This window comes from Poecilia reticulata, linkage group LG23, assembly GCF_000633615.1.
Source record: "Poecilia reticulata strain Guanapo linkage group LG23, Guppy_female_1.0+MT, whole genome shotgun sequence".
Lineage (NCBI taxonomy): Eukaryota > Metazoa > Chordata > Actinopteri > Cyprinodontiformes > Poeciliidae > Poecilia > Poecilia reticulata.
In genome coordinates this window covers 4,157,904-4,174,816 of record NC_024353.1, presented here as the reverse complement: position 1 = coordinate 4,174,816, position 16,913 = coordinate 4,157,904, and the positions used below count along the sequence as shown (strand labels likewise).

General features: G+C 38.1%; 1 protein-coding gene across 3 annotated transcripts; it reads left to right on the top strand.

The window, feature by feature from the left end:
- The first annotated feature begins 4,217 nt into the window (after nucleotides 1-4,217).
- Nucleotides 4,218-16,533, top strand: tspan11 (tetraspanin 11). 3 transcript variants are annotated; one of them, XR_532703.2, is made up of 10 exons: nucleotides 4,218-4,377; nucleotides 4,489-4,523; nucleotides 5,848-5,980; nucleotides 7,014-7,205; nucleotides 10,293-10,367; nucleotides 10,847-10,951; nucleotides 11,330-11,488; nucleotides 12,099-12,185; nucleotides 14,202-14,334; nucleotides 15,545-16,533. XR_532703.2 is itself a non-coding variant. In XM_008400626.2 (8 exons), the coding sequence occupies exons 2-8, from the start codon at nucleotides 5,894-5,896 to the stop codon at nucleotides 15,602-15,604; spliced, it is 765 nt and encodes a 254-aa protein (XP_008398848.1). In that variant the 5' UTR covers nucleotides 4,226-4,377; nucleotides 5,848-5,893; the 3' UTR covers nucleotides 15,605-16,533. The 3 variants fall into 3 exon arrangements, 1 of the variants encoding a protein (XP_008398848.1); XR_532702.2 differs by lacking the exon at nucleotides 4,489-4,523 and having other exon boundaries at nucleotides 4,219-4,377; XM_008400626.2 differs by lacking the exons at nucleotides 4,489-4,523; nucleotides 14,202-14,334 and having other exon boundaries at nucleotides 4,226-4,377.
- The last annotated feature ends 380 nt before the right edge of the window (nucleotides 16,534-16,913 follow it).

Genomic DNA, 16,913 nt, shown 5'->3' with positions numbered 1-16,913 from the left:
TTAGTTAAAACAAGATAGTGATAGACCCCTGTCAGAAACGATGTTGAAACGAAATCAAAATGCGCTTTAACAAAGTTTTAGGTACGGTATTAGGAATTTCACACCTATGTAACCAGGTTAACATATCTCTAAAATCGTTGACATTTTTGCAAGGTTTTCTTGTAGTCTTATTTCTTTACATCACAAAAACTTTCTAACGGGGCCATATACACTTATAAGAGTGATTGAGAGACATATTTATCCACGCTGTTCATCTCACACATTTAATAATATATCAAAAGATTCTGTTAGGAACTTAGGGGAAAAAACCCCCCCCCAGAAATGTTGCCTTAAAAAAATAGCCTGATATCCTGGTAATGAAAAATGAGACCCAATATCACAAACCAGGTTTTAGTCATACTTATTGGTGAGCCTCATTATCAGCAAAGCTTAAGAACATCAGCCCACGCGTTACATTCACATTCACACTCACAGCACACACACACACGCAAATCAGTGTGGAGGCAGGAGCCCACAGGAGTGAAAGCAGTGGGCACATTACTATTGACTGGTTTGCAAGCTTAATAAAGCTGTTAACATGACAAAAGCAGTGTGGATGTAATCTGTCAGGCTTCATTTTAAACCATTAAGAACAGAAACTGTAAGTATGGTGAGCTCACTCATGCACAATAGAAGATGTTGGAACTGGCCACGGGATAAAAGGATTTTTTTTTTTTTTAGACCTTTTCATATTTAACTAAATGCATTCACAGGTGTAGACAACTCTATAATAAAAATCTCATTTAATAAAGCATTGATTTGCATTTTTTGGATCAATATGTGTTTAAAGACCCAGTTGGAACCAGTTTTCAGGTTTTCTGGCAAGGGCTGAATGATTTGTGTTCAGAATGTTCTGTCATTTCAATGAGTCTCTAACGACGTTAAGTGCAAGTAGGACAGTCACCCCACAGCATCACAGATCCTCCACTGTGCCTAATGCTGGCCACGTGAGGGCTTTTCACATATTTATCTTTAAACTAACCTGAAGAGTGTTTGTTGCTTCAGAAGTTAAATATCATCTGACCGAAACACGGTCCCAGTTAATGTCTCAGTACAGTTATGTAATTTGATAATACCTAGCACAGGAAAAGCTTTTTCCCTGGCATGTAGTTGGTGATGAGGAAACCAGAAGTCCTAAATTACTAAAAGTTTCTTGAATGCCTGATCTGTTTGAAAAAGCAACCAAGCAACAAACTCTATGCCATGCTCCCAAAAATGCGTATAATTTATTAAGATACTTCAGGTACCATTAAATCTAAGAAAAACAATACTCCAGTCACTACTTTATACAATTTGTTCAGTTATTTATTGTTTACAGCTTTATCCGAGAGATGCGTGGGAAATCAATTACTAACACGCTTTTGCTTTTGACAGTGCAATGAAAAAAAATCAGCTTATCATTAAAAAAATTGACTACATAAAACTCTGAATCGGAGCCTGTTGAATTGACAATGCTGTCTTTGTACTATGAGGTCATATGATGTTGCCATTTTTCCTTCCGAGTTTCCCTTTTCTGTATAATTGGGATGGGCTTAGCTGTAAGTGTGCCCTAAAATCAGACTCTGCTTGGAGCTTTTTTTCAACCTTAGCCCAAGTTGTCACCTCGTCAATGCTTTTTTTTTTTTTTTTTCATATTACCATTAGCAGATGCAAATGGCAGCTTGATTAGTGACGGGAATGTTTGATTTGACGATTGATGTTCGAGTTGAAGAAGTAAAAATGTCGACTTTCTCTTTCACAAGACAAAGCGAACCATATTGTCAGAATTAACCTCAGGCCGTCGAGCGCACACGTGTTGGCGCCACATTTTAAGGGACCCCGCTAAACAGATGTTCACATAAAACTACTACCTTCACACAGGTTTTAGAAGAGGGTGGGTCATCCTCGGAGGACAGTACAAATTTTCCACATTTTCTCTTGTTAAAGCACTTAAAAATCAATCTCCCCAAAGAATAATTATGAGTTCTGATGGTGAGTCTGGCACCGGTTCGTCCCGACTCCCGTTTCTTTTGAGAAATTGTCCGGTGCAGTGCCACGCTGCTCTGCTCCATCTGCTGACAGCGAATTCTCATACACAGATTGCTTTTAGTTCTCATCTTTCTTTGGTACTTAGTATGTTTTTGCTGAGCTTTGAGATGGAAGCGTTGCTCTAAGCTTTCACAGAGATGGCTTTTCTAATTTACTTTCAACAGCCTCGGGGGAATTCCGTGATTTTCATTCAGGATCGGTTCTTCCTCTTCTGTCAATTTAAAAGCAGCAAAGAGGATGCACAGTAGAAACTCTTTACGTCAGTGTCACGTAAATAATTGCCTTGATAATCCCGTGTAAATAAAGGGGCCCAGTTTTCAGCCAGGTCAGGTTGACATGTTCTCTGTTGCTTCCAGGAGAGTTTGACCACAAGAGGTCAGCCACTGCAAAACATTAAGCAAACTGGACAGTTTTAAAAACAAATCCTGCTTCAAGAAGCGAGCAGAACCAAAGAAGAGAAAAGAATTTAACAGCAGCAGTTTCTACTGTAGGTAGTCAAGCAAAAAAAAAAAAAAATCCCACAGGTAAACCTCATTTTGTACGTTTTATTTTCTGTTCTATGTTTACTTATCTTAGAGTTTTGTCTGCTCAAATTGAAGGATGTCATGTTTGCTTTTGTTCTCAAGCGCTTTGTGCTTTACATGCATGCTCGGTCATGCCCCATCTCTAACTCTCCTGCTTTTTGGGAGAGAGAATCGGAGAATCAGCAAGACACGAAAAGCCCTTGAGGTGATTAACGAACCCCTGCAGAAGCAGACTGCTCATAGAAATGAGCTGGCTTCAGCGGAAACTCCCTCTGCTACATTGTGTCACGTTCACGGAGACGGAAAACCCAACATGCTCCAAATTCCAACCAATGAACCTTAATAATCTCGTGTTTTTTTGTTTTCTCGCTGTGGCTGAATGAGGTTTTGTTGAGGGGGAAACAATATTTAAGCCTGATGGATTGCAATTCTTGCCAACTAATGTTGTTTTGGCAGACTGATTGTCGCCAGCCAAGATACCACAAATGCCTTTGGCCATCATTTACTCCTAACAGTTTACATATTGAATTACTCTCTGGGAAGATGAGGCAAAAACATGCTTACCATGGGGTCTGTTTTGGCAGAAGAGGAAGTCTGCTTATGACAAAGAAAAGATTATTGTGTTAAAGACAATCAGTGATCATCCGGGTGTTGGTATGGAGGCATTTTTTCATTTTTATGTCTTTAAGTATTGCTTTATATAGCTCTGCCTTGTCTTCTCATTTAAAAATACATTTCGCACAGTATTGCCAGTCTGGCTGTGTTTCAGTTCCGCCTCCATGTTAAAAGATCTGAGTCACAATAAAGGTAAAAAACAAGTATAAGACATTTCTGTCTGTGTTCACCAGTTCACCAAAAAAATTGTTAACTTGCAGCTTCATCTATGTAAAGTATAATAAGCACATTGGCATTGTTCCAAAAGTCAAGCAAGGTGGTGGCAGCATCACGCTCAGAGTCTGTTTCACTGCAGGTGAGTGGATGGAGAAATGAAAAACATATATATTATCTTTAAATTCTTCAAATTTACCTCAAATCAACAGCATGGACAAAACTGGGTGGTCCTTCAGGACAATGACTCCTAGCCCATGTCAAAACTGGACTGGAAGTGGATAAATCAGACTAACAACAATCCTCTGGGGACAGTGGACGCACATTCATATGATTCGATTTGTTTCATTCATTTCTTTTCATCTCCCAGTGAAAGCAGGGTGACCCTGTAAACGGTGAAAGCCCAGTGCTCATCTCCCTCCTGGCAACTCCGACTACAATTTACAGACCAGTCTTCCAATTAGAAGAGCTATGTGTATGTCAGTTTTATGTTACTCCAAATTTAGTTTTATTCAGTTTTTATGTCAACAAATGTTGGAGACAGTCTTTTAAAAAATGGCAACAAAGAGTGGAATAGGGATAGGAGGAGGTTAGGATCATGGATCCTGATGTCTTGGAACTTTTATTAGAGCACGTTTGTTTTGAATCAGAATTTAAACGCATGTGGCTCTCAAAATAAGCACATACATTTGATAAAAATGCATAATTCTTTGTTGAAAGAAAAAAAAAAAAGCTGCCTTATAGGACGTGCGTCAGCTCCGCTGCTGTCACGTCCGTTTAAAAAAATATAGCATCTAAAAATTCGAGCTGCACTCGAACGCACCACTACAGCAGACATTGGATTACCGTGAAAGCAACAAGCTTGACCGGACAAACCGCCCACCGCTGCTGCTGCGGCGTCCTCTGAGCTCCGGAGGGAACAGCGGGAACCCGAAGCCCTTCGTCCAGCGCTAAAACGGTGAGTACTGTCCATGTTGTGTGAATGGGACGCTTGTTTTTCGATAAGTGCGTGGTAATGCTGTTAAACTTTATCCTGCGTATCACCAACGCAGGTGTGTTTATTTTCCAGGATGCTCGACTGCGTATGTCCCGTGTCCCGAGGAAGTGCGTAAGAAAGTTTGTCCTGTGCCGTAAAACAAAATGAATATTTTCTTAATGTTTCCTCATTTTACGACGCCGATAGACACAACAGGGTGGCCAAAGTTCTAAAAAAAAATTTTTTCGTAGAAAAACAGGTTCAAAGCGACTTGAACGGCACTCACTGGGAGGCCTTGTGATGAAAGCTGTTTGTTTAAAAAGAAGCAACGTTTAGGATAAAATACTATAACTTATTAGACATATTTTTTTTATTTAATCAATCAGACTTCATTCATAGAGCACTTTCTATAAAGTCAAATGTAACACAAAGTGCTTAAAACAGAGGGTCAAGAATGCGCCAAAAATAATCATGAGAAAAATTCAGACTAAGAAAATGTAAAATAACATGTCTTTGTTATGAAGAAACACTAGGTAAACGTTGAAATTCTTAAAACAACAAATGTATTTTGTGACTTTTAAGAGAAATAAAGATGCAATGTAAAATATTTTCATGAACAGTAACCAAAACTGTAACTGTTTAAATGACTACAAAAGTTACTCAAGGTCCTCGGATTCAAACCCAGGACCTTCCTTGCCACAGTGCCGCCACACTACTCTGTTATCTAGTATTACTAATTATTTTCTCCTAACTGTAACTTGGTAAACAGTATCCATATAAAAATGCTTATGGATCAGATAATGGGTATAGCTTTTGAAGATTTCCACTTGCATTGTTACCACGAACCTCATTGTAATTTCTTTAAATTTATGTGATGGATGCACAAAAGTGCACTCTTGTTTTTTTTTTCTTCTGCATTAAACTGCGTTGAAGTTTGTGGTGGAAATACGATGTAATATAGATTGAGTAAAAAAAGAATAAATAAATTATAAAGTGTATGAGCACCTTCTATTTTAAGAGTGCCATTGACTGATCCAGTCCTTGTTTTAGAATTTGTTGGATGCCTTATTGAACTTATGTTTTTCTCATCTTTTCTTTTTCTTTTTTTCCCCCCTGCTGTCGATTTGAAGGAAACACTATAGATCAGTTTTATGGATCTAAGTGCTTTCCACTCCCTGACCTTTTATTTACAGACTCAAGACCACACAGTCTTCTCTATTAATCATTCAAAGGGATACGGCTTGTTCAGTGCTGTGAATAATGAAGGGACGTATGTTGTGACATAAGAAAAGACGATTCTGCAAATTTTGTATTTATTTATTGTTTTTTTTTAACCCTTGGTTTATTGGAGCTCATAAATGCATCAGATCCTAGGAGAAATGTAACCGTTTACAAAACCACACTTCGACGTCTAATTTCCCATCCATTGTTTGTTTTCCTTTTCTTTTACAGGAAACAATAAAGTCTGTGTTCTCTGGAGCGACCTACAGCTAAGAAGATGTCAATGGCTTATAAAGATGACGAGGAAGACTGGTTGACAGTTTGCCTCAAGTATCTGCTCTTTCTGTTTAACTTTCTTTTTTGGGTAAGTGGCTTTCAACAGGAAAGATCAAAATTATGCCACTTTCCTTATGCTGTGTTTTCTTTAACGGAACAGGTTGTACAACTCCAGAACAGCTGCAGCAAGTTTTGAAAAATGCATATTGTCAGCCTAAAGTGAGGTTATTATTTAGATTATTTGGAGTTTGCATGCAAGTGAACGATTGCCATGAACTGGAGCATCACTGTGAGGTAGAAGGAAAAGGACGCATGGTTTTCAGCCGACAGGACAGCTGTGCAACGTTCAAACTTGACCTGTAGGGGAACGTAGCAAGAAAAAAGCCATTGCAGTATGAGCTTGAGCTGTTTTGCAGAGATAATTGAGAAAAAAAAAAAGAAAAAAAAAAGAAAGAAAATTGGTCTTTGCATTGCTAACAATCTGCAGCTTTTAATGATGTCAAAAGTTGCTTTTCTTTAGATGATGAGGGGATTTAAAAGAATTGACAGATTTTTGTAGTCGGTGAAAATTTTAATGTGCTTTTTTCTTGATGTGAAGCTGTTTCTGATTGGGATCCTTATCATACTAATGTGTCTTTAACTTGCGATATCTTTCTGTGAATAAGAAGATCTTGCTGTAGACAGAAAAGGAAGGGAGGATGACGGTGAAATGCTTTCGGAGGCATTTCCTATTTGTCAGCCTGTGAACCTCCTGAGATGTGAAAAACAGATCTAGAACCTCCCTGGGTCAGTCGCTCATGATTGTGTGGAAGGAAGTAGTTATTATGCCCTTTTCTTACTCTCAGTGTTCCTGTGGGCGTTTTTTTTTTTTTTTTTTATTTGTGCCACTTTTCTATGTTTCTGCTCAGGTTTCCTCTCTCCTTTCTCCTCTGCCCTAATTTATGGCCCGTTTTGTACTTTTCCACCGTCCTCTGACTCATCTAATGGCACTCTTACTCTTCTACAAAAGTGCTGTTATATCATGCTGGTCTTTTTTTTTTGTATAGTTATTTGCAACACGTTTTTGAAACACTGATTATATTGTTGTTTTTTTGTTTTGTTTTGTTTTTTTGCACTTGCAGGTGGGTGGAGCTGCAGTCTTGGGTGTAGGAGTGTGGACCCTGGTGGAGAAGAGTGACTACCTTAGTCTGTTGGCCTCCAGCACTTTTGCTGTTTCAGCGTATATCTTGATCCTGGCTGGCGGCCTAGTGGTTGTTACTGGCTTCTTGGGCTGCTGCGCTGTTATCCGGGAACAGAGAAGCTGCCTTTCCACGGTGAGACACGAGTTACAAAGACATTCATGAGAGTTCCTGTTCAAATCTTTCCTTCCAGTCATGATGATATGAGGGGAACAGTTAGTTTTTCATGTCTACTCTCTGTGGCTTCCAACTATTTTTTTTTTTTAAACCATTTACTTTTTTTCCCCTAGCTAAACCTATCATCTAAAGCTCAGATAAAATGTGGGATGACATAAACTTGAATGAGGAGAAGGGAAAGAAGAGGGTGCGCTTTTTTTGGGGAATAATGAGCTCAACATTTCTCTCGTATGCATATGGAATAATAAGAAACAGGAAATATATGTACGGTTCAGAGTTTTGAATAAACTCGCAGTCAGCAGGATTTCTATATTCATTGTGGGGCTTTAATGGAGGAATTTGACTTTAAAATTCGATGACATAGTTGCTACATGGACCACCTTATTAAGCATTTTTAGCAGCTTGAGAACAGATTGTAACTTGTGAACTTGATTTGCATTCGTTTATGCTTGTGCTAAAACGCATCGTATTTGCACTCTTGAAATGTATGCAACAATATATCGCTGCCTCAGAAGATGTAATTTTTTTTGTCCTTATCCATAATGTAAAACAATTCCTAAGGGAAATGTGTGTTTTAGTTTATGGGTAGTGTTAAAGATGAATATCCTTAGTAAACGTGGTATGTCATTTATATTGAAGCAGATTCTATTGTGGAGTCTGCATTGTTGATTTGAAATTGTGCCACCAATAAGTAATAAATTGTAGAACCAAATAATCACGTACTTAATGCAGATTTTGTCTAAAAATTGAAAAATCTATACTTGCACTCCCACCGGTATCTGAGTAAATGTCTCTTACTAAGATGCAGAACTACTGCACACTTAATGTAGCCATTAAAAACCTTCTGCTGGATGTTCAATTTTCTGATTTGGCAGTATATTCATGGATATCGATTAGTTTATGTAAATGGAAAGATTAATAAGGATTTCAGAGATTTTAAAACCCAAATTATTATTCTCATGCTGATGGAGAGTGTATCTACTCTACCACTTGTCATTGGAGGAAGAAGGTGGTCATCAGTAATTGATATTTGTACATTTTTGTACACTCTCTTGTACAAAAATGTGTGCTGCTTCTGCGTAGCTACATCACACCTGCGCAGGAGCACAACACGGATCTCTTCTGTGCCAACCGTGTTTTAAAGGTCTGTCACAAGATGGTAACAAATGACTCTGACGAGGCTCTCACTGTCCTCATTATTTTACAAGGAAGGGGCCCACAGGGACAGAAGCAGGTGGGAGGTGAATGTTCTCTGCTGCAGGTCTATTTATAGGTCTGCCTATCAACTGTTGATGGATGCAGGAATATGAAGAGAGCACGGTGCTTGCAGGAGTTACGAGTTCGACGTGCAGAGGATTACAGGAATATGCTGTGTTATTTGCTTTAACATCAGCAGCCTCCATGCGCTGCTTATCGGGGAATGAATAATGCTTGGCTGTAGTGTTTGCTCTTTTTGTTCTCAGAAAATGACGTGTTTTTTTTTTTTTTTGTAACCAAGAGAAACTGTGGTTTCTGTTAATGATACCATTGCAGCAACAAAGTGCCACTTTCTACAGGCAAGATAATTAAGTATTTACAGTTGTGTGGCCCCTTCTCACCTGACAGCTTACTTTTGTTTATATCTGTGACTTCTGTCTCTTCCTTTGGCTAGGTTTTGTTACACCAGAGAGTAGAAATCAGTCAGTATGTAGGACAACGTCTGAGTAGCCCGGTTTTTGTTTTGTAATTTTTGTTTTGTATTTTTATCTTCATATTTTTTAAAATCAATTTTCTCTCCTTCAAAGGTCTTTACTTGCACTCTGTAAGGCTCAAGCAAATCATCTGAGGCAAAGCTGCAAAATACCAAATGTGGTTTTAAGAAATTTGGCAACCATAGTACACATGAAAGAGCTTTTTCATAATCAGCTACCAGTTTGATCAAAGTTCCTACAAGAACCACTCGGTCTGGTTAATGCTTGTTCCATAAAGTGACGTTTCCTTCTCAATCACTGCGTCACTCACCCACTTTCCCTAAAAAAATGATTACCAATGCAGACAGGCTAATGAGCCCAAGTCCACCAGTTAACCAGTGAGTGCAAGTTCACAAAGAAACACGGATGTCATGCGGCTGGACAAAACCGCACCAAACACTCTCTTTTGAAACTGTAGGCTGTTAATATCCGTTGACAGTTGCATCCCACTAAAGTGTAAAGTGGAATTTACTTGATTTTGCCAAGTTGATTCTAAACGAGAACAGTTGGGTAAAATGGTCACGTTGTTCTCCAGTAGTTCCCGTTGCATCCCTGCAGATGTTTACTACCGGTAGCTTGGCGTTATTTTGTTGGCCACTGTGCTAACATCTGTCTCTATAATGGGCTTTGGAGAGGTATCAGCAGAGCTGTGGTTACACCACTTTGTCCCGCTCTGACAGCTAGGTCTAATTAGCTCTGTGCTTGTGTTACGTGCAGGACCCATTTTACAAATAAATGTGTTCTTATTATATGAGCCAAGAAAAGTTCAGTTTTTATCTTGCTCATTAGGCATGCATAGACACTAACTTGTTTGGCACAGTTTCTTTCAATGTGATGCCTTTTGTTTGTTTGTTTGTTTGTTCGTTCACAAGTTCAGATTTTAAAAAAATAATAATAATTTGATATTTCAAGCATTGTGAATGTTTTTGTTCTTTTAGTGACCAAAATGACAGTCATTACTTGAATACTTGGATTTGGATTAAAAAGAAAATATTGTATATTTGCAGTTGCAGGACTCATTTAGCGATTCTCCAAAGAAATCAGATTCCACAGGCTGTCAGACGGCATTCTTACTCGTCTTATTCTCTGGCAGCATTGCCATCTGTGTCAGAAGTGACGCATGCAAACCGAATGACAGATGATGGAAATTTATATTGAGCCGTCACAATTTGAAGCAGCTTGAGCTGCTGAGAAGTTGGTTCAGTTGACAACTCCATGGATGATTGTGACGCTAAAATGTCTCGATGCTTTAAAATCCTGGGACTAATTGATCAAATTTCTCTTTTCCCCTCTTGTCCTTTTGTCTAATTTTCAGTATTTCTTCTTCCTGCTGTTAATATTCTTGATTGAGTTGGTGGCTGGCGTGCTGGCTTATGTTTACTACCAGAGGGTAAGTCCTGAACGCTCACGATGAAACTTTAAGGTGTACAGGAATGAAATGCACTATGAAAGAGATGTCTGCACAAACTCAGGAATTTTCAGATTAGGGGCATGTAATTAACACGAGAAGAAAAGATTTTTCTGTTTGTCAAATCAAAAAAATGCATAAATTCTTTAATTGGAGAGGAATCATCTCTGATTATGGCTGTCAGAATCTTCACTTGTAGACCGCAGTCAGATCCAAGGGAAAATGGTAGATTTCAACTTAAACCTATTTTTTAGTTACAAAAACAAGCAAACAAAAAAAAACTACCTTTGCTTGTTGCCCCAAGATTCAGTATTTTGCTGTTTTGGGTATGTTCAACATGTTTCAGAATAAATCACCTATGGAACACACTCAATCCCTCTCCTTCATTAAAACAAGTGTCTCCTTCTTCTTTGCTCTCATTTTGTGCCTCTTCTTCTCCTTGTATATATATTTTTTTATAGCTGAGTGATGAACTGAAGGAGCACCTCAACCAGACAATGACTGAGAATTATGCTCAGCAAGGGAAGGAGACGATCACATCCGCAGTGGACAGACTGCAACAAGATGTATGAGAGAAGTGGAAGTTAATCAGTGTGGTTGAGTTTATGTCTCCACTGCTTCACTTGCTGTTAATTACATTCATGTAACTTCAAACTTTGCCTAAAGACGTTGTGAAACTCATGATTCTGTGGCTGTCGTTGTGGTTGACGTAAGTAATTGTTCCAGAACAATCCAGAAATTCAATTAGTGTAATCTCAATGAAGCAGAAGATTAGCTTTCAATTGCAGGGATTATATAAACCTAGAAATTATGATGCTGGGAGATGAGATGCAACAAAACAAAAAAAAAAAGTATATATATTTTCATCCTAAATCGGTTTTTCATGTTTCGATGCTTTAGGTCGACACCAGCCAACCCCTTGCTTTATTTTTCTGCTTCTCCAGTTCAAGTGCTGTGGCAGCAACAACTCTCATGATTGGACGCTGAGTGCGTACATTAGGTCAGAGGAGTCGGGGGACAGGGTGGTGCCTGACAGCTGCTGTAAAACCATTACGCCCGACTGTGGCAGGAGGGACCATCCCTCCAACATCTATAAAGTGGAGGTGAGTGTTTGTCTCCTCATGGAAAGGTGGCGAGTGTCACCCTACTGATCTTAAAAGCCTTTGGAAACAAAACGTCCATGTTCTCTAGTGTTATCACCTGGAAAAGACAAGCAACTAAAAGTATTCATGGTCCTCGTAATTTGTCATTTATAAACTTCAATATGTTTTCATGGGAATTTAAGTGATGGACAGACTTACAGACGTGTACAATTGTGAACTGTTGGGAAGGGAAGGAATATTTTTCTATGTTTTAGTGCAAACTCCTTACATTTCCCCCTTTTGTAATTTACAACACCTAGATCGTCTGCTGATGCATAAACATAACTACTTCAACACGATGAAATGATCATCACAAGCAATTTATGATGGATGCATTTGTAATAATTTAGGCTTAGATTTAAAAATGCAGTACATGTCACAGTTTTTGCACTACTGCATTTTTTAACTTTCTCCGTCATCTCATGCTTGGATGACAGCAAGCTGAGGATATATTAAGTAAATTAAAGTACAATAATGTTTGCTGCAGAAGTTTTTATTTACTCGTGTGGGAATGCAAACAGTGTTCTGTTTATTGGCTTCTCTTGTAAATGACTTCTTTAACCCTCTCCAGGGCGGTTGCATCACTAAGCTGGAGCAGTTCCTTGCAGACCATCTATTGGTTATTGGAGCGGTGGGAATTGGTGTGGCCTGTCTTCAGGTAAGTAGAACATGACAGTGTGGTAATGCTGTGTAGAGAAGCAGAATGTCCGTGTCCGTGGAAACGACAACAACAAAAAAATCTACCTTAATCAGACTTTATTGTCTAAAATAACGAGCCTCTGGCCTCTGTTGAATAAAGACCTTACACAACGCTGGTGGACGGGTTTTTTAATCTTTCCATTACTGAAAATCTAACATGGCGGGTCAGAAAACCTTTATATATTAGTGTTTTTCCATTTTACACTGATGACTCTGCTTCATCATCAGCCCTTTTTATTTGTTCCACGCTGAAATGGACCCATGCTTTTAAACGCCGTGAAGCTGTTTGATGCATATACTCTAATCTGCCATAGCATTCTGTTTACCCCATGCAAAAACACTTCTGATGAGAGCATCAACAACAAAAAAAAACATTCAAAAGTGCTCATAGGTGTTGCATCATTCACCACTAGAAATGGATCCTTTGAGCTTTATTGTTTGATGGATGATAGACTCTGTCCAATAGGCTTACTTTCTAGTGTACAGAAATGTTTAAGGTGAACAGTAATGCTGCATTTCATTGTTATAAGATAAAGTGATTTTCAAGCTGGTGGTCAGTAGGAACATAAAAAAAAAACTTATGTAGTATTTTGTTTGTTTTTTGGAAGTTGACTGCTTTCCTGTTGATCTGCAGCATCTTATTAGTCTGTAGCCACCGTGCCCTTTTTCTTGCTCTCAAAGAAAATTTCTGACCCATTCTGCAGTCTGCTCAGTTTTAATTGATCGGAACGCTAATGGGAAAAAAAAAAAAAAAATACGAGGCCTGAATTGCATCCGAAGCAGTGAAGACTTGCAATGGCAAAAGATAAGATGTTGCATTATCGATGGAATTTTACACATTTCCGTTCCGAAATGAGTAAAATTCAGCTTTCCATGTACTGTTGCTATAAAGAGCATTTGATTCCAAAAGCACCAAAATGGACAGTGATGAACTAAAAAAAAGAGGTTGATTATGAAGAACATCTTATGTGCAACCATGTATATGGGATCGATTCATCAGTTTTTTCAGAATTCTTTAGTACAAAAGAATTTTTTAGTACAAAAGAAAAATGTAGTGTAGAAAAAAAGCACTGCAAACTTTTTATCTTTAAATTTATCACTATATGCAGTCAGAGCTCAAAAAAAAAAATCCAACTTGCCCGCAATCAAAATGTATGCTTCACTATCAGTCATTTTTTGTTTGTAATTGTACCACTAGAAAATACAACTGTATTTTACTCCCAATAATATGGTAAGTGCTCTGCCATGCTCTAAGTCTATACTCAGGGTTCCTATGCATTTGGGTGAACTTGTAATCAAATTTGATTTGATCATTTTCCATGTATAGCACAGAGTGAGCAGATTTTTATTTTCTGCTGCCTAAATAATGGATTATTTTGCTTCTTTTTCCACATTACAACTTGTGTTTTTATCAAACTCTTAGAAAAAATCTATAAACACCAGAGCCAAAGAAGATGTTACTACATGATATCTGTATATGATGCCTGTTTGGGTCAGTTGACCTTTTTTTTTTTTTTTTTTCCAAATATGAAATTTGTCATCTGATCAAAAAAATTCATTCTAAGTAACCTGCTAGTACAAATTATCCATTGCATAGCAAGATTTCCTAGTCACTCAATGAGCACAATTTAGAAAATTGCTTCAAGACATTGTTGTTTTATGTTTTGTGGAATTTGTCCAGATTGTTTGCAGAACTGCTTTAAGTTTAGAAATATGGGTTTTTGAGTTGGACTTGTGCGAACTTTGCTGTTTATTAATCCAAACCTTTCCATTCCAAATATTAGCTTTTTTTTCTTCGTGGCACATCCTTACATCATCTCTGATTCACTCTAACCTTTTGTCTGTTACTTAACATGGCAACATACTTTTGTTTGTTTGTTTTTTATGTTTCATGTTAACCCAGCAACTGTATTACATTATTCTGACTTATGTGCGTTGCAAATGTCTTTGTTTTGTATGTTTGGTTTCACTGTAGCTGGCCGGGGCACTCTTGACAGCCTGCTTTATCTATCTGCTCTATAAGGAAGAGGAAGAGGACTTTGGTGCATTGTAATTTGGCTCTAGAGCTCCTTGGTGCTTTTAATCAAATGGATAGACGAGGTTGGAAGGTGCTGTGTGGATATTCGCCTGCATGTTTGCCCTTGTTGGCATGCATGCTCTGTGCCAGATATAAAATCTGCAGTCTGCATGCACACAGAATGACATCCGTTTTGTTGATTTTATTTATTTTTTACTGTTTTTGTCTTTGTGCTGTTTAAAGCATACATCTGCATGACTTTGTATGGAAATATGCTGCTAATGCATGTTGTTGTAATGGGAAGCCATTCCCTGGTTACCAGGGAATGGCTTAGTTAAACAAAACTGCCCAGCTGCCTGTTGTGTATTCCCACAATACACAATATTGTTAACAGGAAGTAGTTTGTTTGTTTTCACACAGCTCTATGTTTTAAAATGCTTCCGTTGTCAGAAAGGGGAAAGCTACAGTAAATAACTTGAAGCATAATAAGTATTTGGAGATTTTTATTTTTTTCATAGGAGAATTGATTTTTCTATAAGCAGTGTTTGACTCTACACATCATGAAATGTATCAGGATTGAAATAACAGCCTTTGGTTTTAGACTGTTTCTGTAATATCTTGGGACACACGGTGTCCCACTCAGTGGCATTGTTGCCTTACAGTAAGAAGACTCCTGGAAATCTTGGTCTAGGATCTTTTGCCACAGAATTTCATAATTCCTCTTACAAGTGTAGCTTATCTCTGGGCACTTTAGTGCTGTCCAAAGACGTGACTGGTTCGTTGACCTTTCCAGAGTGTACCCCGCCTGCCAAACGGCCGCCCGAAACGGGCACCGACCCACCATGATCCTGCAAAGAGAAGCTAGTGTAGGAGATTGATGGATTCTGCTTATCTGTGAACTAGGACCTTGCAAGTAGGATGACTTTATTTTCACAAACTTGTAACTTTCTCAAACTTTTAAGTTGCAGTTTAGTCAGAATATCTCGAGTTACTTGAAGGTTTCGAAGAAGCAACCAAAGTGCAGATATTTGCGTCTGAATATATATGCACACTTCCCCACAACCTCCGGCTTCATTTTTGTTTTGTTTTTTTTGTTTTTTGCAAGCTCGTGCACACATGCTGATGTTGCGGTAATGTCTGCTTTGGTCCATCCCCCCCGTTGCCATAGTAACCAGCTTCCTACTTTCAAGTAGCCTCCAACTCCATCACCTTTTAACCCTTCACTGCTCTGGAGTCAACAGCTTTAAATCTTCCCACAGTCTCCCATGGAGAGCATTTGACTTGACACTTGCTGTTTTCAGATCTGTGGGATGGTGTTCACCTGCTGCTTGCACAGGAGGATTAAGATGGATCCTTACTAGGCGTACAAGACCCCAACAAAACCACCGATAACACGCAGATGTGGCAAAGCCTGCCGACACCTGACTTCCACATCTGGATCTGGGATTAACAATCAGAGAATATAAGTGAAGTTTACATGCAGCACCGTCAGAAACTTAAGCCATTGAGTCTTATGTTCTACGAAAAGAGGATATATTTATTTGGCTTGCATGCAGGATTTAAATGGAGATGAACGGTTACCTTCTGTAACTTATGCAAAAATAAAGACTTGTCTTTCCCCCCACTCTTATTTCTTAATACAGTATCCTCAGTTTTTGAGAGCAAACGAGCATTTATAAAAGACACTGGCTGCACTTGTCATTGTTTATGAAGAGATGGAACATAATGTGCCTTTTTTTTTTTTTACAGGATTGTGTTGATGAATAATTATGTGCCGAGTGCCTTGAAGCTTGAAAGAAATTATGACAACCCAACATAGTAAAGTGTATATTTCTGAGTGGTTAGCTAAATGTTTCCAACAAAACTATAATGCTGAATTTTGCACGATTAATCAAAGTTAACTCGTTAAAGTTGCAACACTCCCAAAGTTTGCCTGCAACTTATTTCTTGCAAAACTGTTGACACATTTTCACATTTTTGAATTTAGAACTCCACCTAGTGGACGCAGCTCTCAATTAAAAACAAGCCACGGTTTTGTAAAAGACATTATGGATGGTAATCTGATTTCATTTTCCATAAAATGTTGATTTTGAAATGATTGTGGGCACCCTGATATCTAAGTTTTTACATTAAAGCAAAGACTTTTATTTAATTTCATCTTTTTTTGTCATCGTTCTACTTTCTGTTGTAGATATGAACATTTTAAATTAGAAATGTGTTCCTCATTGTTACTGTCTGTAGTTGTAATCATTGTATCATTTAATCTGATTAAAAGAATTTGTCACTGCCAGTGTTGCATTTTATTTAAGGGTACTAATTTATCAGCATTGTTGCTAATGAACTAGTAAAACTCTGGCATGTGGTTCCTGATGATAGATTGACCAATATAATTGTTCTGAAGCTTGTAAACGAAGGTAAAAAGAAATTGCTGCATTAACTTTTTAAAGACGTTAACACCACTGCTGGTTTAAAGATAATTGCATATTTTCAAATATCTGTTAGGTAGTTAATAGAATAATTGGTACAATAATATAATTGGTTTATTTATCAGGGTGAATTTAGAAGGATATGAAAGTCCCGTTTCCTCTCGTCTGAGTAGTGTGTCTTCATTGTAACCACTAGAGGGCGACAAAGACTTTTTGTTTGAATTTAGAACACCTTTTCACCTAA

Excerpts from the sequence above, each read along its gene's own strand:
- tspan11 (XM_008400626.2), top strand. The coding sequence starts at position 5,894 with ATGTCAATGGCTTATAAAGATGACGAGGAAGACTGGTTGACAGTTTGC. Across the intron at positions 5,981-7,013 it reads TGTTTAACTTTCTTTTTTGG|GTGGGTGGAGCTGCAGTCTT; the intron begins GTAAGTGGCTTT and ends TTGCACTTGCAG. Across the intron at positions 11,489-12,098 it reads CCAACATCTATAAAGTGGAG|GGCGGTTGCATCACTAAGCT; the intron begins GTGAGTGTTTGT and ends AACCCTCTCCAG.